Genomic DNA, 26305 nt, shown 5'->3' with positions numbered 1-26305 from the left:
CAGCAACTGAAGTAGTAAGTAAGAAACAGTTTATTAATACAGTAGTTAAAGAACGTGGTTCAATATTATATATGTTCTGGTTGATACAACTGAAAGGGCTCCTCCTGCTATGGTGTGAGTGAGGTGAAGCCAAAGTCTGCCATGATGTTTACCTTGACGATGTAGGGTGTGACAGTACTCCGTCATGACAGTAACTCCTTGGTAGAGGCTCATGTAGAAGAATACCAGTTCTGAAGGCATGGAATCCAGTGAAGTCCACGATCAGAGGAGACGAAAGATCCGAGGGTGATAGCTGGTGGAGCATTGCGGATGCTGCAGTATATCTTCCATGGATGCATGTGGAGCTAACAAGACAGAGGGAAGCCAGTGTCAGAGAAGGTGAAGGTTCCAATAGTGATGAGTAGTGGATTTGTGATACGAGCTGGTGTGGGCCCCAAGTGATGGATCATTAGGTGCAATAGGCATGGAGCACAAGCGTAAATGTTAGATTGTGCGCCCTACTCGTGGCTGAGCAGCATCTTTAATAGGCAGCAGGTGGATGGATATGCATGTGGTGCTTAGTAAGCTCTTGACCCACAGGTGTAACATAGTGCTACAATTGCAATGCTATTGTCATTGATGTGTGTGCTGTTTGTGTTGCCAAGTAATGTGTTGCGCCACTCTCATACAAGAGGCCGGTCATTGCTTCATCTCTGTGCCAAAAGTGAGGTGCAGCAGGAGCAGCATCAGGTGTGGCCAGGGGGCTTGTGGCTAAGCACAGATGAGTCCTGGTGTTGGGTTGAGAAGGCATTCCAAGGTTGTATCTTTTTAGAGAATGCGCAGAGCGAGTGGGCTGCACTGGTTGCGGCTGGAAGGAATATAGATCTGAACCTCATTGCCAATTGATGTGTGTCTCCCTTGTATGAGAAGCTGGCCATGGTTGTAGCTTCCTGGTGAATGTGTAGGACAGCAGAAACAGCCAGTAAACAAGGTCCAGTGCAGTGAAAAAGGAGCTGCACTCTTGTTGACAGTTGGTGTGCCCTGGGCTGTGTTGCCCTGGAGAGGAATACCAGACATGACTGTATATTCCTGATGAAGGTATGTACCAGCACGACAACACAGGTACAATGGCAGATGAGTCCTGTTGCTGTAGTGTGTACACTTTATCTTCGTGGCCAACTGATTGCAGGAGCAAAGACATCCTCAGGATGAGGCCGGCCATGGGTGCAATGTGAGGAGCAGCAAAAGTTATGTTGGGTACGGCTGGAAGAGGGTGGCAGCCGGACAGTGGGTGCGACTAAATGCTACCAGGATGTTAAGTTATCCTCATAGTCAGATGATGTGTCCTGATTGTAGGCTGCATCCATATCTAAGTGGCACATTATTAACACAGCACAGAATGTAATATAGTTTACGACAGGTACAGCTGAAAGAGATCCTCCTGATCTAGTATGAACTTGACTAAGCCAAGAATTTGTTGTGACTTAAGTCATAACAATTTCATGACATAGGTCATGACAAAAGTCCATTGAGTCAGAGAAGCTCTGACTGAAGAGCCACTGGGAGTGTTAAGCCCGGAGCGGGAGTGTATGCTGATTGATAGTGATTGAGCCACACCTTAAGTAGGCTACAAGCAGAAGGATGTCCCATATTCATCAGTGAACACATGATTTGCAGATAGAGCATAGTGCCTGCGATTGGAGCACTGCTTGTGATCAAGGCACCTTTGTCAATGTCAGTCAGTGGTCAGCGTGTCAGCAGGCATGTTATTGTCCGTCAGTAGTAGTGTTTCCAAAACACACAGTGCACTAGTGACACTTGGCACGTACTGTCTCCAGTGGAGGAGTGTGTGGAACACTGGAGCAGACTACCTACTGGTTACAGGTGTGCTGGAGGCAGAAGTGGCCAGTGTATAGTGAGGCATATGGCATGCCGGGCAACCATAGGATGACAACTGCCCACCACAGGCAGACAAATGGCCTCTTAACAAGATGCTGGTAGATATGCATTCAATTTTTGTAAAATACATAACTTCAAACTGCAACATAATTATTCTCTGCTGTTGCAACTGTGAAAACAACTGTAGCATAAAGAAATCATTAGGAAAGCATGTATTTTACATTGTGTGTAAATAAACCGGGCACTAAAGAAAGAAATAAAAAGTTTTACATTAGTCAACTACATTGTAGACAAAAACAAATTATCGTGTGATGCCATTAAAAGCTGCAAACAGAGCCCCTCATAGGATCTCTCATTAACAGTATGAACTCACTCTAAACGAACTGTAGCATTCACTTCTTTGGTGACTAAACAGAAAAATGATTTGCAATTATAATTAGGGTTTCACGTTGAGTGGGTTTCCAACAGAAATAAAAAGTGATGGTGATAAAATGATTATACTGGGATTTTCAAATTAAGTCAAAATAGTTTACTGGAGCACTCAAATCTTTTTCTTGTGTGCAGTAGCTTTTCACAGTAGTTTGAAGTGTTTCACTGTGATATTCACTGATAAGCTAAAACATTACGACCAGTGCCCACCGCCACACTGGATGCCACCTGATGGTGTTGCCGGCACATGATACATTAACAAAAGTATGTAAGCAGAGCAGACATGAATGGCGGATCACCCTAGCGAAGGTATGGGGAAATCCATCGAGATAAGCAACTTTGACAAAGGGCAGGTTATTATTATCCAGAGCCTGCAAACGAATATCTCAAAAGTGGTGAAGCTGGTTGAATGTTCACGTGCTACTGTTGTGAGCACTTATGGAAAATGATTGAACATCCATGACTCTTCACAGAAAGTGGGGTTTGGAGGCTTGTGTGCTCTGTAAAGTAGGATACATGGTGATCTGTGGCATCCCTCCAAAAGTGTACAATGCTGGTGCACACACAAGTGTTTTGGAGCAAACCGTCCATCGTACATTGTTGAACATGGAACTCTGCAGCAGACCATCCCTACATGTTCATATTTTGACCCAACAATATCACGAGTTATGATTGCAGCAGGCGTGGGACCATTGGGATTTGACCATTGATCAATGGAAATGTGTCAGCTCTTCAGGCGAATCTCATGTTTGCTACACTAGGTTGATGGTCGTCTCTACAAATGCTGTCATCGAGATGAACAGTGGTTCAAAATGTGCAGTGCACTTTGGATGCAGGCTGGTGGGAGCAGTATTATGCTATGGGGGACATTTTCCAGTTCTTGCATGGGACATTTGGTAGTAATTGAAGACACACTGACAGATGCGAACCACCTTCATCCCTTCATGCTTCATGTGTTCCCTGATGGCAATGTCATCATTCAGAGGTTTAATTGTCCTTTCATGGAGCCACAACCATGCTAAAGTTGTTTGAGGAGCATTATAGTGAACTCACATTGATGTCTTGGTGACCAAATTTACCTGATGTAAATCCTATGGAACCCATTTGGGTCGCTATTGGGCACAATCACCAGGTAAGCATATCAGCGGACCATTATTTACACAAATTACATGATCTGTGTGTAACCACCGAATGTCACATGCCTCTACAAACCTACCAACAAATTGGCAGGTCCCTGATACACATAATCAGTGATGTATTTCATTCCAAAGATGAGCAAACAAGCTGTTACACAGGTGATCATAATGTTTTGGCTCATCAGTGTAGTGCTTCTTATGTATATTATTGCAAATCTCTTGTTTTTCATATTTTTACTATCAGAATTGTCAGAAGGTGACAATGGTAGTCACACACACACACACACACAGAGAGAGAGAGAGAGGGAGAGAGAGAGAGAGTATATATGGTGTGTGTGTGTGTGTGTGTGTGGAATAATCATTTGATGGGAATGGACTACCGGAATAACTTTTCGAAATTTACAAAAATAGGAAAATTAAAGACAAGGCTATTTACATAAGTTGAGATTTAATTTTTAGCGAGTTTGCAAATGGGCGCATAAAGCTATAATGAATTTCTTTGTTAATTTTTACAAAATGTTATAAATATGAAATGTCATAAAAAATGATGTGCAATACAATAGGCCTCCGCATTTTTGTTATGAGATCATTCAGAAACCACAAGACGAGGAACTGAAAGAGAAAATTTTACATTCTGTATTCTATACGGTAGTAATGCAGACTGTTTACTACGAATATGGGCAGTGAAGTGCGTCATCACGTTTACATCAAATGTTCATGTTTTTAACTGTGGAGAATATAGTGATTGTTCGCTGCCACTTGTTCACAGAGCACTTCATGATATACATGAAATACTGTTCATTTCCTGTATTACTCCTCTGTTGGGCGCACTAATTCAGATTTGCGCATTCGAAGCAAATCAGCGCACGTTTCTTTTGGCTATGTTTGTAACAATAGCGATATCTTCTGTAAGAAATGAATTGCCGAGACGCTAAAGCTACGTCCTCGTCTTCTCCCCGTGGCTGTCTTTTGTGAATAAACCAAGTACACGTGTTTCACATGCGCGGAATATGTGACGTAGCGGTACTACTTTTGTTGTCTTCCTTGCTCCACAGTGATTTTCATGAGGCGCATGTACAGCTTGCATTTCATTAGTTACGTAATTCAGTCATCACGCTCTCCAACCTACCTGTAACAGATAGTGTCAGCAACGTTTCGTTCTTTTCGTGAATGCGTCATAAGAAGGCCATGTCCACATTGATTGTTATGCCGTTCGTGTAATGCTTCGTAGACGTATTTGTGTTCCTTTTATTCAGAACTTATTCATGTTCACAGTTAACGTGGGAAGTCTAGAAAAGTTTATTGTCGTTTTTGTTAGTTTGTGGATCGCGTACTTCAGTTGCTCGTCATAGCTACCAACGTGATATGAGTTCTCTACGTTTCTGCACTTGCCGTTTATTCGTGCTGGCAGGCAGGGCAAATTAACAGTAAAATTTCAGAGTTCGTACGTTATCCTAGAGTAACAGTTTGAAAAGCAGCCAGTGTAAAGGCGGCACCACAGATACGGGACAATCGATTTGTTTGTCTTGAACGTTGGCAGCCCTTGTTCGCACCGAAAATACGCCGGACGGCCCGCGCGGCGGCGATTGGCTGGCTGGTGTATTGATCCACGCCTCTCAGAGCCCAGCGGCATTTCGTCGTCTGCGCTCGAGCTGCAAGCAGGTCTTCTGATGGGGATCCTCGCATACCGTTATATTATTCATGTGTACGTACCGAGGTGAATGCCACGAACCCCATGAAGTTTGTCGGTCAACCTAGGTAACCCGACGAACTATTCGGAATGTCGTGTTGCGAAACTACGACCGCGATATCTCCGCAGGAAGAAGATTGCCTCAAGGTTCGAAAGTGGTGGTGTTTTTTGTTGTCCAGTATCTTCACATTCTTAGCAGGACTGCTGGTAGTATTGTTGTGGAGAGCCTTCGCGTTCTTGTGTTGCCGCAAAGAACCAGAATTTTCTCCAAATGACCCGAAACAGAAAGAACAGAAAGCCGCCCGACAGGGCAAGCAGGAGTTCGAAGGGACTTTTATGACAGAAGCGAAAGACTGGGCTGGGGAGCTGATTTCTGGTCAGACTACAACGGGGAGAATTCTGGTAAGTAAGCAACTTTTTACTGATAAGAGGTGTGTCTAACTGATTATTAAACTTCCATGACTCAATGTTCACATCTTATTTTCTGCACTAATGACCCAACAAAGGAATGGTTACCAAGAAGCATTGATTTTAAAGATACCGGCATGAACAGTGCAGTAATATTGTATCAGTACGGTTTATCTCAGTCATAGCATTCAGCAGCCATGGGAGCATTTTAAATACAGTGTTAAAAGGCTCTCTCTTGATTTTTACTGGCTAACATCAGATGACACATGTAGAAAAGTCGTGTTGTAGTGAAATAATGCATGTAGTGAAAGCAACAAATTTTTCATTTCAGTTTGATGTTATTTCTGCTTGCTGCACTTCACATAACTAAAGCTGTAAATAGGTGTGTGTGTGTGTGTGTGTGTGTGTGTGTGTGTGTGTGTGTGTGTGTGTGAGTGACAATTCTGGGGGAGCCTTCAAAAGCAAAACTAAAATTTTGATTTCTTCTGGAGGAGGTGCGGAATTTGCATCTTGTTGTATGAGCTCTCGTTTCTCTTTGCTACATTTCAGCCTGCGAAACAGGATCGTAAGTAGAACAGTTCTCCTGTTGTTTCTAGAATAGTCCATGCCAAGACAGACTTTGATGGAAAGGAAATTTTGCTAACAGTTGAAAATAAAGTAAGTAATTCGTAGTGTCGTCTAAAGTGACGCCTTTTAAATTTCCATTAACTGGAAGCAAGTAATGCCTGATTGATTAATTGTCTGTCCTGCATGCTCTGTGACTAAACCAACAGGAGAGATATGTAAGACACAGAAGACTGAGAAGTAGTTTTCATAGTTTCATTTTGTCAGTAGTGTTGTCAGCCTTGAATCACATCAGGATGTTTTCATACAACCTAAATCACAGAGAGCGAAAATTAACTCGCTTAAAGAACTAATTAAATATAGGTAACTTAAATTATGAATTTTCTTTCGACACTAGGTGGATATGAGCATCAGATCTGTTTCATGTTGAGTAAACCCAGTTTACATTGTTCCAGAGAATGACGAAACTCGAAGATTCATATGGTCAGTAGACTACTGGCGGAAGTTTATCCGACTGGCGCTCCTCAGAAGCGAAAATTGGAGTTAGATAACATCTGAAACGAAAAGAATGCTATCCGAAAGAAAAGAATGCTATCTGTCCCAAAAGTCTGGAACAACAGCTTAACGGAGAATAAATTTTGATTCTAGCTGACATTCCTTTAATTATCCACTTTTTTCATTTGTAAATTATCGTATTTCATCCTTAGTTTTGTTTTTCATTTTTTCGTGTCCTATTTTCATACAAACTGAGCCCCCCACTAGAAATTTTTTTCCAGAAATGACTGGAAGCCGATACTTTCCCTGTCGTATAACGATGACACGAAACATAATTGCTAAACTGCTGTGTTCTGCTAATGATTTCAAATTAGTAAAAAGTTTATTTCAGCGCAACAAATTTGGCGAGATGCATTGCTGTACAACCAGTGGTAAGTACGTGAAATTTCCTCTCCTGTGCTCGTCTGTAGTTAGCACTTGACTACCGTCTATAATCATTTGTCAAAAGTGCAGGAATTTTCTTTGTACACGCTGCGTCAGACCTTTAGGAAACGGTCGAATCAAGTGCGTTTCCATTCTGGCGCTCACTGAATCTCTGAAATCGCGCACCGGAAAATACTAGTTTATTTCCGCTTCCGTTTGCTGCTGAGTCTAAGTTGGAATACAGTCATCCTGTTTCTCTTCCCTCCCCCCCCCCCCCTTTTTCCCGTGCCTTTATCAACGACTTCGTTTCCTCTCGAGAGCTGAACGGACTCACGTGTTCTGTACCTAATATCAGCCTGATTTGTTTCGAAAGATTTAATCAGAAGTAGTCTAGAGTTATGAAGGCAAAAGCGAGACTTGCATTTCTGATGCTACTTGGATTTCTGTCATCTAAAGCGTCCCAGGATATGACAAGATATTTGCTTAATGAAAGCTGTGAGTGCTTTTCCTTGCCATTCTCTAATGTTAACGACAACGCGCTCTTTTTGTATCCGGATCAATGCCATGCAAGTTTCTATTATAGGCCACCTAATGAAGCAGTCAAATTTTGTTCTGAGAGTGTAATGTTTTTCAATGAGAAAAATTTCAACCAGGCATTTCTTATTGGCTTATTGGTGATTTTCGATCCATATTGTGGTATAATATACGTCAAATTAGTAAATCTGGGTGATGTAAGTATCCTATTTACCTATATAGTTAACACACAAATTTAAATACCGATATACTTTTATAGGTCATTTTAGACACGTCAAGTAAGTTTACTTTCATATGATTCCACATAAAAATCCAACGATTTATAGTTATTAGTATAAAACAGCAGAACATGATGACTATACTCCAGTTATTGTCAAACTGAGAGCAATTTGACTGCAGTCTTCATTGATAAAGTACCATGCGCTACGTAGTTCAGATCCTTATGGCGCAGAATGTATTAATTGATGTACGAGGCCGTGCTGAAAAGTAAATTTATTTGAAGCCTCTTAAAGCTTTTTAAATAAAACAAATGTTAACATTCTACATCTTTTTTCTTCATGTTTGCATACTTGAAGCCCTCTGCCGCTACAGGGCTCCAATAGTAACGTGTAACATGGCGGTGTGTAACATAGCTATGTCGGTAAATGAGAAACGGCGTGCTGTAATCGAATTTCGAGTTCTAAGAGTTCGTCCACACTTAGAGCACCATCTCCTTCAGCATAACAATGCCAGATTACACAAGAGCCCTGCGACATTTGCAACAAGCCAACGACTTGGCTTCACTGTCATCGATCATCTTGACAATCCCGACTCTGCCCCACGCGGTTTTCATGTTTCCAAAACTTAAAAGGACATCTTCGAGGACTTCACTTTGATAGCGATGAAACGGTGCAACAATACGTGAGGTTGTGGGCTCGTCAACATTCCTCAGCGACCGTACCAATAAACTGGCCTCACTGGGGCAAATGTGTTCGACGCCGGGATGACTACGTTCAGAAATAAATACGCAGACATGAAAAATAAAGGTGTAGAATATTAATAACATTTGTATTACATAGAAAGCTATGAGTTTTCACATAAACTTTACGGAGGCATTACTCTTCAGCAGGCCGTCGTACGTACTTTCACCCGTTCTAGAATGTTCGTTTCAGAATAACGGAACATTTTTTGTGTTGACCTGATGTATGAACAAGTCTTTCAAATGTTTCATTGGAATTATTTAAAACTAAATATAAGAGATGCACATAATGGTTTGAAAATGATCGCAAGCGTTCGAACCAAGTCACCGTTGCAACTGTGACGGTAAACTGAATAAATACGGAACGAAAATCGCGTAAAATGAAGGTTGCGGTAATTTGATTGACATTTAGATTAACAAGATAGTTAATACGCAACTGGGCAGCAGTTACCTGGATCGTAGGTCCAATTACATTTAGTGCTGATTAAGACGTTGACGACGGGGTCATAGAGTGGGAACAAGATGTTCGCGTAGGAAATAGATGTGAAGAGAATCTGTCTTTAGTTTCAAATAGAATTTTCCGTCATTTGCCAGCGGCATCGTCAACGATTGCCAGAGGTCGCACTATAAGTTCGGCCGACAGCTAAGTCGTACTTCGCCCGATCTTCACCAATTTTTGGCGAAATCAAGGAGGTTATAATGTATTTGAACCTCCGTAGTCGGGACGGATATCATGACGCCTCTGTGCAGGGAGCGATTGCAGCATTGCATGCGAATGACCTATATCTGTATCGAACGTGGCGAGTACTGTAGCCTACACTCCTTCCTCGGTTATTGGAATGATCAGACAGATTTTACGAATATATGAGATGAAGAGGTAAATTTCTATTACGTACTCTAGCTGAGTCTTTGTGACATTGAAAAGGAAGATTACAAACACTCTGCACAACTTCAAATAAAGGCAGCAACACAGACATGTGTCAATTAACCCTTAGTGACTGTCATTCAGCGCATATAAATTTTAAAATAGGATACTCCGTACACCTGAAGCACTGAAAATGGAAACATGTACACTACGTTTGCATCACCTTGCTGGCATAAAAACACCAGTAAGCAGCAACAATAATTCGGAGACGTCTAATGCCCAAATACCACTATCCAAAAAAGATCCATTTTATGCATCAAAATTGAAATACACCGCCTTTCTCACTTACATTCTAGAATTTTGTCTACGTTGCAGATGACACACTGTATTAAGTGTTGACACGAGACTGAGACGGCTAGATAACCACAGAACATGCTTAATGTAATTGATGATAATGTTCAATCAATTATAATTCAGTTTTTAAGTTGTTCGGAGCTTGCTGCCAATAAAGCAGTGATTTCAGATTATAGATTCCGAGACATGTGTCTGTTATATCTCATCCTCAACATGCTGCAAACTCCTTCTTTCTTGTACTAAACTCACAACTCATGTTTTGCGTGTGGGAACCTTGCCCCATAAGAGCGAAGAAAACAGATCGAATTTTAATTCCACCGTCCGTCGCCTGAAGTCTGTATGTTCGGCCTTCGAGATCTGTTGCACTGCGACAGATGTGAGATTCCAAAACGTTATTGATGCTACGAATGGGTGTCTCCACATCAACGTTCGGATGTTTTAACAGTTATGCACTGATGGAATTGTGAATCGATCGGTTGTTTGTGGGTATTCCGTAAGTGAATGGTGTAGTCACGTACTCCTTTAAAGATGTTGAGTCAGAGAGAAACTTACCTCAGTGAGAGCTGATATCATCGCTGCATCATCCTTGGTGTTTGATTCAGACACTGACGGTATCCCGACACCTCAGGTAACACTCACTTCGGCGGACTTTTTGCAAACGACTGTAGAGATTGTTATCGACTTTGTGGCAATGAAGAATATGACTGTTGTCGCTCCTCGTATTATTCAAATAAATTGAAGCAGCCCTTTTAGGTTCCTCCCTAACAACGCAGTTGGAAATGGCCACATATTCGGAAACGCAGAGCCAACTATTTGTGAAAAGGAAGAATATGAATATTATTGCTGCTAGTTTGTCGCAGCAATTAAAGCTGTCCTCGTAGGTTCGTGCCTAACCACGCAATCGGAAATCGCCACGTATTCCGATTCCCCAACCCCCCCCCCTTTTCGGTTCGTGCCCATACAACCATCTCAGTAGTAGAATGAAGATACGACAATATGCTTGAGACAATTTTTGTGTCAGTAATGTCGATACAAATGTAAGGACAACGTTACATCCAGACCGCTAGCGGAGAAAATCTCGGACACGGCCTGTAACCGAACCTTGGCCTTTATATTAGCAATCTGTCGCGCTGACCCCGTAACGACCGAGGTGGACATATTCGGAAATAAAGTAAATAAATAACGGTGACGCGTTTGTGATATATTTTCAATGTGCCGCTGCCTTGAAAGGGCATACTGCAGGTTATAATAAAAGCGTGTATCATGCTTAATTTGCAAATTATTGACGATAACAGTTCACTCCTGAGACAGCACTCTAATATGAAAACAGTAACCGCCGAAAAATCATTATGCGACGTTTAATTATAACAATAATTTTAAGTTGTACCGAGAACGACGTGCGGAAGGCTCGTATTGAACGCTAATGAGTCGGTAGCAGTTCCTGCAGTCGTCGATATTGCGCAACATCAAAATGACGTCACGTTTGTGGAAAGTCTTGTGAAATGTGTGTTACTCGCCCCTCTCAGAGGTCGAACTATTATCTCCGAGCTGTTGTAAACAACTGAGCGAACAAAAACTATAACTTACAGACTTTTATCGAAAAGTTAGTAGTTATTGTCACGCGGTAATGAAGCACAACTGGGGAAAATTTGGAAATTTGTGATAAGGCCTTATAGGACCAAACTGCTGAGGTCATATCGGTCCCTAAGGCTATACACTACTTAATCTAACTTAAAGTAGGTTACGCCATAACAACGCACCCATGCTCGAGGGAGGACTCGGACCTCCGACGGGGAGAGCCGCACAACTGGGGATCAGCAGACTAAACACGTAGAAGTCTGTAAATACCTCGCAACTATCTAACATAGAGATTTTGGCTTGCGCTAGTGATTGTGATTTAAAGCGTATGCTCCAAATGCGAAATGCAATATCCTATGTTTTAAACAAAATGGTTTTTCACTGATGTCACTATTCCTTTAAAATAGTATTATCGTTAACTGATGTTAAAGAAAAAGATGAGAGGACATTAAGTGTGGCTAACAGGCATTTATTTAGGTACGGTATTAGTTATGACTTCAAACTTTCGTTCCGTTCCACAAGAGATTAAGAGCTGTAGGTCCGTATGCAGTACGTTTTAGTGCTGCGTTTCGCAAAAGTGAGATTTAGAAACGGTGTTAACTTAACTTTGTGATCTGCCTTAGGGCAGGTCTTGTCATGGGGGAAGCCTCGTCACAAAGGTCCACCGCATGAGCGTCTAGGGAAGTGATTCCAGTGGTGGTTTCCCGTTACCTTCCACTGATGATGATTAAATGATGAGGACAACACAACACTCAGTCCCTGAGCGGACAAAATCTCCGACCGAGCCGGAAATCGAACCCAGGCCCCTTGGCGTGACAGACCGCTGCGCTGATCACTAAGCATGTGGTACTAGATAACAGCTGGGGCAGCGATTTTTCCCCCAAGGTTATGACACCCAGTAAGTGTGTGAGGTCTTTAAGGATTTGTCAGCGAAAGTGACGATTTTCAGATTCCTGGGTTTGCAGCCGAGTTAATGTAGTACGAGTATTTTCCCCCAACATTTCGACTACTTTCTAGAACTTTAAAACCATTAAAGACTGCCAAACTGATAGATCAGTACCCGTGTCATTTAAAATATCTTTTGGTGATGAGTATTGTCTTAGATTTACATACAACTTTTATTGCTCTTAAATATCTGTGAGGCCGTTTCGTTCTTTGACAACGCTATGAAACAATCTCTAGGTCGGCACGCATCGTGTCTCGCCCTCTTTGGTTGGAGTCCAAACACCGTGCAACGAAATGTGCTAGAGAAGTTGTGAAATCTCGCGCAATGAAAATGACAGCACTAACTGGACTTAAAATCAGGAGCTAGTAAATCAACAAATGTGCGGGTGGGTTAGGCACTGGTCGTGTATGGGAGAGGAGAGTGAAACACTTGCTAATTTCCCGACATACCAGCCTGAAGTGACGTGCGGTGAATTTTCCGCGTGTCTCGAGAGACAGTGGGTTCACTCCGCGTTTGCAAAAAAACGTGTTGAAGTAATGCATCTTGTTAGTGTACAGCTGAAGTGTTTAAATACTACATCCCAATTATCAACGTACTTGCTTCTGTGCAAGTTAATATCTGTTCAAACGTGAACTTAAATTCGATTTCGTCCAGCCACTTTTCTGATAGAAGATAATCATTTAGCGTGAAGACATTTAGTAGTAGAAGGAATTTTGTTGAAGGAAAGTGGCTCACTTCTTCGATGAGATTTTTCGGAGGTTGCAGGGGTGTGTCCGTATATGAGTATTCAGATGGTGCAGAGTGATTGAGATGTAGCTTCATCCTCGGGAATATTCTACATTCAGGTCGAGATCCTACATTGGTCACCGTATAGAACATTCATACAGTATAGAAATTAGTGGAGGAAGACCGGTATTATGGAATCGGTAACGGGGAGAACACGGCAAGTGTCATGACCCGATTACCCAGCAACTTCGTACCGAGCGAGGTGGCGTAGTGGTTAGCACACTGGACTCGCACGCAGGAGGACGACGATTCAAATCCTCGTCCGGCTGCCCTGATTAGGTTTTCCGTGATTTCCGTAAATCGCTTCAGGCAAATTATGAATGAACACACACACTACACGAATTTCACCCAAAATAATTTCAAACGATTTTTCCATTTATTTATTTATTTATTTATTTTTCAATTCATTCGCCAGACGTATGGATAGTAGACAGATATGGACGACGTTCCTTGGGTGTACATTGGAGAACATTCGTGTAGTAATCTTGTAACGGACATGAATAGATAAATGAAAAACAAACATAAAAATCGGGTTTCGAAGAAGGGGCGCAAAAGTATCAAGCAGCTGCGCTTCACTGTGCTTCCGCTTCGGCTGAACTATTTACTTGCTAAAAGGCGCAAAAAATACCTCGGAAACTGTCATTTTCTCAGAAACAGTCGACGAGCTACGAATAAGCCGAGAATCGTGTTCGGTTATTTTGATCACACTTCATTGAGCGAAGTTTATAGTAAATAGTATTCTCCTCGCGAACCCCCTGCCCCCCCCCCCCCTCCTGATTCCCGGACGGGTTGGGGATGTTCTCTGACAGGGGATTGGGTGTTTGTTTTTTCATCCTCCTCCTCCTCATAATCATCATTATTTGTGACTACATTGGATTGTGAAAAAGAATTGGACTCTGCAAAAAGTGGGACTTTGTACAGGCGCAGCAGTTGAGCGCCACAGAAACCAAACTTCATCATTACCATCCTCGTGACCCTGTAAACACGCGTGATTAGCGCCATTCCGCCCGAGAACAATGGGGGCTCGGTAGTTGGACGGACGGGCCTCTTTCTCCTTTGTGTATATAGGTACTCCGCAAGCCACCGAATATTGGAGGACACGTACTGTGCCATCATCATTCTGTCGCTTTCCTGTTCCATTCGCGTGCAATGTGCAGGAAAAAAAAAGTCTACTGCCACGTGTCCGTGTGAACTGGAGCTATAACTGGTGCGCAAACATTAAGTAACTTCTGCATAATGTGTCACTGCCAGGTAGTATAACTCGATGGAACATGGTCCTAAAATAAAAAAGAACTGCTACGGAATAGTACAGAAGGTAACTTATAAAAATACGTAATGCAAGGAACAGAAATGATAGATTCATTCAATGACAATAATTACACCGCGATTTATGATGGTACCCTCGATGTCACAGAAGACAGAACATGGCTCTTAATAGAATGTGTGATCACTGCGCACGGAAATGGATGCTCCGCAACGTGCTTCCATGCTAGCCACAGGGTCGGTGAGCACTTCTTCACCAGCGCGGTTGACAGCTGCTGAACGTCTTTGATTCTTGTGGACGCACTGCAATACATCTCCGCAACGCGTATCCCACGTGCTCGATGGGATTTAAGTCGGGGGGGGGGGGGGGCGGAACGGGCAACCCAGTCCATTCGTAGAATATCCTTTTCTCCCAAGAGCTCCACCATCTGCGCTGTTCGGTGCGGTGGCGCGTTGTCGCCCGGAAAAAGAAAGTTAGGGCCGAATGTACCCCTCAAAGATGCTCATGAGGAAGGAGTACAGTGTCACTGACCGGTGGATGTACCGTGTTCAAAGGTTTGCAGGTCAGTACGCCCATGCAACATCATGCCTGCCCACACCATAACGCACAGGCCACAAAAACGACAATGTTTCTGGATGCATTACCTGTTCTCGCCTCTCGCCATATGAGGTATGTCTAGGATCACTTTTCAGTCTGAATCTGCTCTCATCCGAGAAGAGCATGCGATCCTACTCGCCATTGGTCCCGTCGCCATGCTCTTGGGATAATGGCAAACGGTGCCGCTGATGTGCGGGTGCAACGGAACCCAACAAGAGACCACTCCCGTGCAGTCACTGTGCCACGGTGGAGTTGACATAGCGTGCCTTGCAGTCCTGTTAAATTATTGTGGTCGCAATTGCATCCACTGGTTGACGTGGCTCCCTTCTTGCCTGTTGCACAATGTAACGGTCACCTGCTGCTGTAGTTGGCCGCCGTCGGCCACCTCCTGTTGGTCGGCCGCTGTGGAGGAGCGGTTCTAGGCGCTTCAGTCTGGAATTGGGCGACCGCTACGGTCGCAGGTTCGAATCTTGCTTCGGAAATGGATGTGTGTGATGTTCTTAGGTTAGTTAGGTTTAAGTAGTTCTAAGTTCTAGGGGACTGATGACCTCAGATGTTAAGTCCCATAGTGCTCAGAGCCATTTGAACCACCTCCTATCCTGTCGTTCGGAATACTACCAAACTCTTGGGCTACACGCGACCTCCTTCCAGTATCTCGACCCAACGATTCTTCTCCTTGCGAAGTTATCTAGGTCGTGTTGTAGCGAAGAACACTATTACAGCGCACCGTAACTGGGCGATTGACCACCCACCCACCCACCCACCCACCCACACACACACACACACACACACACACACACACACACACACACACACACACACATTGCCATTTGGCGCTGTAGTAAGGCTGACCTCACACCGTGTGAAATACAGCTTCCTAAGCATAACAGGGAGACCTCTGGAAAAATGGTCCCGCACTTCCATTTAGTTTCGCCGTGATGCTAAATATATTATGTTACTTCATCACCTCGTCATTAACTTTTCCAGAGCAATATAAAAGTTTACCATCTGGTGAAACTTCAGCAGTCGTCGGGAAGCCATTAAGACAGTAGGTATCTATTAAATTTGTATCTATGACACTGAAATGCAGATAAACGTATCTGCTACTACAAATCATAGCACTTGCTTTAATGTGTGCTGAATTTATTTTCAGAAACATATGCGGAATACGGGATAGCAGTTGGTAAAGAGAGACGTAGACTGATTACGTGAGATGGCGAAACCAATGACAGATTTGCGTTCGATGAGCGTCGTCGTGACGTTGCTTGTACTAAAATTAACAGCTCCACCAAGAAAAGTATGAGATACGATATGGAGCGGAATGCGCAAATAAATTTAAGCTCTTAGGTCACAATCTAACCACCAGTTTTCCAATTGTGAAGAATTCCGAAAGAGGCGCACAAACGTGGGAGACAATGATGATTGTTAACAGTCATTGCTGTTCATTTTACTCGCAGCAGCTTAAACAGTGGGCTTACAAACTTAGGTAATCGTTCGATTCCTACAAAACTTTCGCCATATACTATATAAAGGTATCCCGCAGCAACCATGGCCTCCGAGCTGATAGTCCATGCTGCTACAAACGTCGTCGAACTGTTCGTGGAGATGGTTGTTGTCTTTCAAACGTCCCCATCTGTTGACTCAGTAATCGAGACGTGGCTGCACGATCCGTTACAGCCATGCGGATAAGATGCCTGTCATCTCGACTTCTAGTGATACGAGGCCGTTGAGATCGAGCACCGCATTCCGTATTACCCTCCTGAACCCACCGATTCCGTATTCTGCTTAAGTCATTGGATCTCGACCAACGCGAGCAGCAATGTCGCGATACGATAAACCGCAATCGCTATAGACTACAATCCGACCGTTACCAAAGTCAGAAACGTGATGGTACGCATTTCTCCTCCTTACGCAATGCATCACAACAACGTTTCGCCGCGCGGGATTAGCCGAGCGGACTAAGGCGCTGCAGTCATGGACTGTGCAGCTGGTCCCGGTGGCAGTTCGAGTCCTCCCTCGGGCATGGGTGTGTGTGTTTGTCCTCAGGATAATTTAGGTTAAGTAGTGTGTAAGCTTAAGGACTGTTGACCTTAGCAGTAAAGTCCCATGAGATTTCACACACATTTGAATGTTTTTGAACAACAACGTTTCACCAGGCAACACCAGTCAACTGCTGTTCGTGTATGAGAAATCGGTTGGAAACTTTCCTCATGTCAGCACGTTGTAGGTGTCGCCATTGGCGCCAACCTTGTGTGAATGCTCTGAAAAGCTAATCATTTGCATATCACAGCAGCTTCTTCCTGTCTTCCCGTCTGTAGCACGTCATCTTCGTGGTGTAGCAATTTTAATGGCCAGTAGTGTATCTCCATGTTGTTCGAGCCTACCAGTAACAAATCTAGCAGTCCACCTCTGCTTACTTAGGTGGCTTCCTTCAGTCCGATCTGTTGAGGATACCAGACACTGGCGCTGTACTCAAGAATAGGTCGCACTAGCAGATGAACCGCACTCGCAATAAACCTAAGTCGACTATTCGCCTTCCATACCACTATCCTCACAATCTGGTTCCATTCCCCATCGGTTTACAACGTTACGCCCAGATATTAAGAAGTGACTGTGACAATCAGGACACTACCAATGCTGTATTCGTTCATTATTGGTTTTTCTCTTACTCATCACCTTTAGAGCGAGCAGCCATTTATCACACCAACGAGGAATCTCATCGAAGTCATCTTGTATCCTCCTACAGTCACTCTACTTGGACGCCTTTCCGTACACCACAGCACCATCAGCAAACAACCGGTGATTGCTGCACACCGTGTCGGCCAGGCCATTTACAAAGGGTACCAGGAGGCTGACTGTTGTCTTGTTCTCAGAATACCTCACACTTCGAGTGTAGTCACTGTACCAAGTCTGTGGTCGCAGTCTTTCACTTGCAGGGTTGTTTTGAACTGCTTGGTATGGCATCGTGGTCACGAAGTGAGATTCGGGCAATTTTGCGGTACAGCTCCGCGCGTGGTTTAAACATAGACCAGTGCTTTGAAGAAATGACTCTTGCACCGGCGATGTTTGCCAATATCGCACAACTACGTATATTCAGGTGGCACAGCGAATTCCAAAGAGGAAGTTTCACTCCGGAGGACGTTGAGAGGACGGCAAGGCCACGATCATCAGCTACGGAAGAAAACATTGATGCTGTGAAGAAAATGCTAGACGAATAAATGCGAGTGACGTACAGGCAGATATAGGATACCTTAAGGCTAATTGCACCAGCAATTCGTTCGATTCTGCATGATCATTTACAAGTAAAGAAACTTTGTCGTCTCGCGGTGCCACATGGTCTCTCGGAAGAGCAGGTGACACGGCGTGTGACTTGGTGCCGGGAGATATTAAAATCTTTTTATAAGGGACAGTCTTATTATGTGAATAACATCGTGACAGGTGAAGAGACTTGGCTGTATTATTATGACGTGCCGACTGAGACTGAAAACAAAGTTTGTGCCTTTGAAAATGACGACACACCCGTTCTGTCAGAAAAACCCGATCAGCGAAGAATAAAATGATAGGTGCTTTTCCAAATTGTGTGGAATTGTGTAGCGTGTTGGTTTGGACACGTAGAAGACAGTCACAGCTAAGTGGTACAATGAGCACTGCCTGCCCAAAGTCGTCCAGTCTTTGAAGAACCTGCGACCGAAGTCAAGATTGGACACTTGGTTCCTCCATCACGGCAACGCTCCAGCTCACCGCACGAAAGCTTGCACCAAACATTTACGTGGCACAGGATTGAATCTTATTGAGCACTCTCCTTACAGTCCAGATCTTGCTCCTTGTGATTTTGCACTGTTCTCTTATGTGAAAATGAAACTGAAAGGAGTGCAGTTTTCAAGTTGGGATGACCTTCTGAGGGCTTGAGACAACGAGTATGCCTCTCTCTCTACAGAAACTTCGGAGCACTGATTTAGGGATTCGTTTTGCAGGATGGGCAGGTGTATTCAATGTGGCGGAAATCACATTGAAAAAAAAAGAAATAAAACTGTATTGCAAAACTTTCCTAGTACCCTTTGAATGTATACAGAAAAATAGCGATGCTGTCACACTTCCCTGGGGCAGTCCTGACGATACTCTTGCCTCTGTGCACTTGCCATAGTGTGGACAACGTAATGGGTTATAGTACTTCAGAAGCCTTGGCGTCACTCGCATACATGGCAACCTGTTCCAATGCTTGTGCCTTCGTTAACAATCTGTAGTGGGGCACCATGTCAGATCGTTTTCGGAAATCTAGAAATACAGAATCTTGTTGCACTTCATCCATGATCCGCAGGATATCATGTGAAAACAGTGCAAGCTGAGTTTCACATGAATGATGCTTCCTAAAACCGTGCCGATTCGTGGACAGAAGATCTTCCGTCTCAAGAAAATGTATTATGTTCATACTGAGAATACGTTCAAGAATTCTCCAGCAGACCGATGTTAAGGTTATTGGGCTGCAATTTCAAGGGCTATTGTTCTTTTACCATTCACTTGCGCTTTCTCCCAGCCGCTTGGAACTTAGTGCTGGGCGAACAGTTCGCGATAAATGTAAGCTAAGTAAGGTGACAATGCCGTAGAGTTCTCTGTGTAAAACCGAATTAGGATTCCTTCCAAAACTGGCGACTTATTTGTTTTCGACCCTTTTAGTGGTTTCTCTACGCCAGGGATGCCTATTACTGTGTGATCCATACGGGAGTCTGTGTGATGGCCAAACGACGGTAATTTTGTGCGATTCTCCTGCGTGAACTATTTCTTAAACACTAATAAAACTTTGGCTTTCGTTTTGGTACCTTCTACTGCCACGCGATTGGTCAATGAGTGGTTGACTGGAAGCCTTAGACGTGCTTAGCGATTTCCAATAGGGCCACAATTTTTTCGGGTTCTCGGCCATGTCATTTGGTAAGGTAGGGCTCCATTGTCTATACTCTGGCAGTCTTAAAAAAACGAGCAGAGTTCCTCGAGGTGTTTCCAGAAACCGTATTTATTTTAACAGAAGCGCTACTAAGTCTCTTGTTCCAAGAATATCCTCAGGAAAACCCTAAGTGGCGCATGTTGGTATGTGAATAACATTATTACTGGTGATACTTTCTCGTCAGTAACATCATCCAAGTAAGTTACAAAACAAGGACTTTGTGTTTGAAGATGACGATACTTCCTTTGCAGTCAGAGAAGCCATATCTGTAAAGACGTCGTTGGTGGATACTTTTGGCCTTAGCGAACTAGTGACAGATGTTTTAGCGCCAGCATCAGTTCACTTCCAGGTCTCTGTAGAACACTGCAAGCGCTTATGCCCCGGTTTTCCTACAAAAGAAACTTAATAACTTGTCTCTGGAACGATCACCGTTATAGACTTCATTTTGAAGGTTAGGTACAGGCGCCACCCATTGGAACGTCATGACACTATAGGGACCGAAACGGCACTATTCCACGATGTCCTGCAACAAATTCCGCAATTTTTTCAACAGTAATTGGCCGACAAAAAATGTGTTGGGCGGCTTATTAAACGCCGTCCCTTGTATCTACAATAAGAAAAGCAGATATAGAAAATGAAACTAAAACACTGTACCGCAGTGTTAATTCCAGAATGTTTATACTTAAGTATGCGAATGCTTAACGGTGAAAGCACAGAACACAGGGCCTTGAAAGACAGGTTGTTAAAAGAATGATGCGTTCAATACAAATTACAGAGACTTGGCGAAGAGGTCTACGAAAATATGGAGAGAATATGAGAAGTAAAGGCAAAGAAAAGATTAATCTTCTGTGGAAACCTCTACCGAATGAATGAGAACAGGTTAACGAAACAAATATTCCTGTATTTCTGGGAAAAGAAGTCGACAGCAGCACGGATTACGCAAATGAGAAAAAAGAATTAAAAAGGAAAATGAGTGTTGGAAGTAACAGAAAGAACCCTTTTTAAGAAAAAAAATACTGAATTTAGAAGGCTTTCGAGTTGGAAGAAATAAGAAATCTGGGAACGACATGTACAGAAAAAGACAACATTGAGGGAGTTCGGGAAGGGAAGGAATGGAGTAATGGGAAAATAAGGAACAAAAAAGAAAGGATTGGAACTCTTACATGGTCCTATTTGCTCAATGCAAAGTTAAAAAAGGATCTTGCTGTCGAGAGCCCTAAATCTGACATTGCCAATTGGAGTATGTCATCTAACCTGACACGTGGTGAGTGGTTTGTACTAAATGTGAAGTCGCGTGTTTTGTCGGCGCGTTGTTTAATGGTGTGCTTCCGGGTGTTCCACCGAGATGTTGTTTCCATTTCATGCGCCATATTTCGACGGTGCACAAGGCAGTGCTTTTCAGGTGCTGCGAGTTTTACCTGTCTGGTTGGAACCCTGGCAGCGAATACTCCCGTGACATGCCATTAGGTGGCTTGCACAGTATAATGTACCGGGTGACCAAAAAGTGAGTATAAATTTGAAAAATGAATAAATCACGGAATAATGTAGATAGAGAGCTATACATTGACACACATGCTTGGAATGGCATGGGGTTTTATTAGAACCAAAAAAAAATTACATAAGTTCAAAAAATGTCCGGCAGATGGCGCTTCATCTGATGAGAGTAGCAATAATGAGCATAACAAAGTAAGACAGCAAAGATGATGTTCTTTACAGGAAATGCTCAGTATGTCCACCATCATTCCTCAACAATGGCTGTAGCCGAGGAATAATGTTGTGAATAGCACTGTAAAGCATATCCGGAGTTATGGTGTGGCATTGGTGTCGGATGTTGTCTTTCAGCAACCCTAGAGATGTCGGTCGATCACGATACACTTGCGACTTCAGGTAACCCCGAAGCCAATAATCGCACGGACTGAGGTCTGGGGACCTGGGAGGCCAGACATGACGAAAGTGGCGGCTGAGCACACGATCATCACCAAACGACGCGCGCAGGAGATCTTTCACGCGTCCAGCAATATGGGGTGGAGCGCCATCCTGCATAAACATCGTACGTTCCAGCAGGTGTTTATCAGCCAGACTGGGGATGATGCGATTCTGTAACATATCGGCGTACCTCTCACCCGTCACGGTAGCAGTTACAAAACCAGAATCACGCATTTCCTCGAATAAAAAAGGCCCGATAATGGTAGATGCGGTAAATCCAACCCATACCGTGAGTTTCTCGTCGTGCAATGGAGTTTCCACGACAGTTCTAGGATTTTCGGTAGCCCAAATTCTGCAGTTGTGGGCGTTGACAGACCCTCGGAGCGTGAAATGAGCTTCGTTTGTGCACAACACACTACTCAACCAATAGTCATATTCCGCCATCGTTTGAAACGCCCACACCGCAAATGAACTCCGCTTCACTAAATCGCAAGGTAACAGTTCATGATGCCGATTATTTTGTACGGATAGCATCATAGGGTACGCCTCAGTGCCAACCAAACAGTAGTGTATGGAATGCTGGTGCGACGTGCGATTGCACGAGCGCCGATTTCCCCGTGCATAGACGAACCCGCTACAGTCTCCATTTCGTCCTGAACTCTCTCAGCAGAATTACCCCTTGTGCTCGGTCGGCCACTACGGGGTCTATCGTCTTAACAACCCGTGGCTTCGAACTTCGAAATCCTTCTCGCCACAGCTGCATTTGTCAACGGATTTTTACCCGTTCGAATCCCTTTCCTATGGCGATCGGATCAAACGCTGAACTAGCACATTCTCCATTCTGATAATACAGCTTCACTAAAAGCGCCTTTACAGGTAACGTCAGCATGCTGCGACTGCTGGCGCATCTGATTCTCTCTCTTATTACAGCCCCTTTTATACACGATTGTCACGCGCAGTCACTGACGTTTTACTGTCCAGCGCCATGTGTCGGACATTTTGTGAACTTTGTTTTTTTTTTTGTTCTAATAAAACCCCATGTCATTCCAAGCATGCGTGTCGATTTATACCTCTCTATCTACATTATTCCATCGTTTATTAAGTTTTCAAATTTATACTGAATTTTTGATCACCCTGTACATGTAGATGTACACATAGCAGCAAAACTCGCAGCACTTGCAGAAGACGACTGGGTCGGTCGTCAAAATATTGCGCATAAAATGGAAAAAAAGCTAGACAGAAAACCCGGAAGCACACTACTCATTGCTCAAAACTGTTTAAAAATTCGCCAGCACAACAAACGAGGTGCGATTCGGATGCAGACGCTCACGTGTGAGCGCAGTGTCCGGTTTAATAAGCGTTCAGCGAGGCCGCTGATCCGTGAGGCGGTAAACACCCCGCGAGATATGCCGTGCTCATTATCTGTAGAGCGGGCAATTTGGCGTAGGTCGCCCCTGCGCGCTGCGGCGTCACCTGGCTCGAGCGAGGCCGAGCAACAGATTGCCGGCACACTGCGGCCGGTGTGCCGTGCCAGCTGGCATGGCAGCCAGCGCTCACGTGGGGCACGCTAGTGGAAGTGGAGGCAGGGATACAGATAGAAGCAGGAGCGGCCTCGGCTGCTGGGCGCACACTGAAGTCGAGCCTTGTGGCCCCGACATTCTGTCAATATACTGCGCGCAAGTGCGAGGCCAGGAACAGCTCAATAATATTGCGCAACATTGACAGAGGCTGGACAAAAATGCGGAAACACAACAAGCACAGCATATTACCATGCATAATACTGTTGTGCACGATTTTGTACACAAAATCAAGGATAGATGGATTACAGACTGGTGCGACAACTGTCGTAGGAAAGCTGAACAGGATCAGAAACGATTAACCAACAAGTTACCCCAGAAAACAGATTATCTACTTAAGTGACAGCCGGCCGCTGTGGCTTAGCGGTTCTAGGCGCTTCAGTCCGGAACCACGCGACTGCTACGGTCGCAGGTTCGAATGCTGCCTCGGGCATGGATATGTGTGATGTCCTTAGGTTAGTTAGGCTTAAGTAGTTCTAAGTCTAGGGGACTAATGACCTCAGATGTTAAGCCCCATAGTGCTTAGATCCATTTTGAACTTACACTACGGGCCATTAAAATTGCTACCATATATGTAAATGCTATTGGCTGTTGGACATCACTATGAAAATATTAGCCAGCAGCACCTTGCGACAACAAGAATACATGGATGTGATTGCTTCGCCATATTACACCGTAGAATTAACTTTGTAATTGTTACATTGCATGGTAATTATTGAATGATCATTTTACTTTTATTACAATAGAGAATAGTTCGTAATTAGTTATTTTAGTCCATAAAATGAAGCCAAGTGTACAAAGTATGATTTGGAAACGGGTACATATTTTTGTGTAGATCCTGCATCTAAAATCATAAAGTTTATCTCCCCTCCCAGAAAAAATGCCTGTCTGAAAGAGTTAAAATAAGTAACTACACAGGCTTTCGTCTGTTACAGAAATTTTTAAATATAAAGAGACGTAGCAATTACTTGCTATTTAAGATAATACTTGAAATCTTAAAAAAAACTCTTTGTGAAAAAATGTTGCTGTGGATAAGAATTAACAGTGAAAATGGACACTGTTGAAGCATACGATAACAGAAACAAAAACGTTCCAGTGTAATTGGGTCCGCTAATGAGTCGTTTTGCTAGATATTTGTGAACGTGAGATTACTAGCTCCCACTGACTTCAGTATTAAATACAGGGTGTCCAGAACTTAAGTATCGATTTTGTTGAAACATTTTATTTTTATTATTTAGTGGCATATGTTTCTCATATTTTAATTCAACACTACCACTATTAACATCCCAAAATAAGTACCACTTGCAACTTGTGGCACGAATGACATTACGGAGCACTTCTGGTGTTATAGCTGCAGCAACTTGTCTAATTTGGTCTCAGAACTCCACAAATGAGTTGATACGGTGTCGGCGAAACACAAGTCCTTTGATAAATTCCCAGACAAAGTGGTGCATGGATGTGAGGTCGTGTTACCGTCCCTCCCTATCACGGGTCTTGCGTCCCCAGTCCATCTTGCAGGAAACACATCATTCAAAAACATACGCATGTCTATGGCATAATGGCAAGGTGCTCCGTCCTGTTGTAAGTAAACATTACGCACAGGTTCATACTGCACAAGCTGTGGAGAAAGAAACTATCGCAGCATATCCGAGTCACATTGCCCCATTCATGGAGTTTTTCTCAGTGAAGAAGAACAAACCATAGATTGATTGATTTTTTTTTTTTTTGCATCCTCACATTAACTATGGGAAAGTCTCGCTGGAATTCCAGATGCGCCACCGATGATTCGTCAGCCCACATCATCCAGTTATGTTGGCTAACCCTTTCAAAAGTGTGAAATGTGATCTTGTTGAAGAATAGGATCTGTTTGAGCTTTCTGCGATTTGCATTTGCTTCAAGCAGATGTTGGCACATGGTCATACACTCTGCAAAATCCTCGTCGAGTAAGAACCTGTAAATAGTATAGCGTTTTTATCAGTGTGTGTCCGAAAATTTCATGTACCGTCGAGTGTGGAATGCCCAGTTCCACTGACAATCGCCGCACTGGTGTCGGACTGTGTTCATCGGATGTTACAGCGTCTTTTTAGTCAGCAGAGGTTGAAATGGCTCTACTATCCTGCACAGTTATCACGATTGTTCAGATATCTGTAGCAACAAAGCCCGCATCTCGTGGTCGTGCGGTAGCGTTCTCGCTTCCCGCGCCCGAGTTCCCGAGTTCGATTCCCGGTGGGCTCAGGGATTTTCTCTGCCTCGTGATGGCTGGGTGTTGTGTGTTGTCCTTAGGTTAGTTAGGTTTAAGTAGTTCTAAGTTCTAGGGGACTGTGACCATAGATGTTAAGTCTCATAGTGCTCAGAGCCATTTGAACCATTTTTTGTAGCAACAAAACACGTGTTTAGCGGTGCGATGAAGCCAATTCATAGTTTTCAGCAACATCTACAACTTTTACATGTGCAATGGACCTGCAATTCACTAGTATATACATCTTATTCCTACACAGTCGTATCTTACAGAATCGATACTTAATTTCTGGACTCCCGGTGTTCTCCTAGTCACATTCGAAATGTGAACTTTTCGCTAAAGTCCCCTCTCTAATTTGGCCGAGCGGCGCAAACAGTTCAAATGGCTCTGAGCTAGCCGGGGTGGCCGAGCGGTTCTAGGTGCTACAATCTGGAATATCGCGACCGCTACGGTCGCGGGTTAGAATCCTACCTCGGGCATGGATGTGTGTGATGTCCTTAGGTTAGTTAGGTTTAAGTAGTTCTACGTTCTAGGAGACTGATGACCTCAGACGTTAAGTCCCATATGGCTCAGAGCCATTTGAACCCTATCTAATTGGCTTAATTTTCATCCATGGCCTACCTATGCGGAACGTTAGGGAATGTGGTACATGTGTTATGGAGTCACAGGCACATTTGTTGCTGACATACGGCGACATCTAACGTCCAGTTTGGTCAAAG

The 26305-nt window shown here is 43.6% G+C and overlaps 1 protein-coding gene across 5 annotated transcripts in view; it reads left to right on the top strand.

The window, feature by feature from the left end:
* The first annotated feature begins 5061 nt into the window (after positions 1-5061).
* Positions 5062-26305, top strand: part of LOC126336369 (calcium-activated potassium channel slowpoke) — a 1528406-nt gene continuing 1507162 nt past the window's right edge. For 4 of the 5 annotated variants that reach the window (XM_050000012.1, XM_050000004.1, XM_049999988.1 and 1 more), the window contains exon 1: positions 5077-5535. In XM_050000012.1, the coding sequence (XP_049855969.1) occupies positions 5224-5535 (312 nt within the window). In that variant the 5' untranslated portion in view covers positions 5077-5223. Of the gene's footprint in view, positions 5536-26305 lie in introns of all 5 variants that reach the window. The other variant, XM_049999994.1, reaches the window with a different exon arrangement.

Source organism: Schistocerca gregaria, chromosome 1, assembly GCF_023897955.1.
Source record: "Schistocerca gregaria isolate iqSchGreg1 chromosome 1, iqSchGreg1.2, whole genome shotgun sequence".
Classification (NCBI taxonomy): domain Eukaryota; kingdom Metazoa; phylum Arthropoda; class Insecta; order Orthoptera; family Acrididae; genus Schistocerca; species Schistocerca gregaria.
This window is presented reverse-complemented; position numbering and strand designations above follow the sequence as displayed.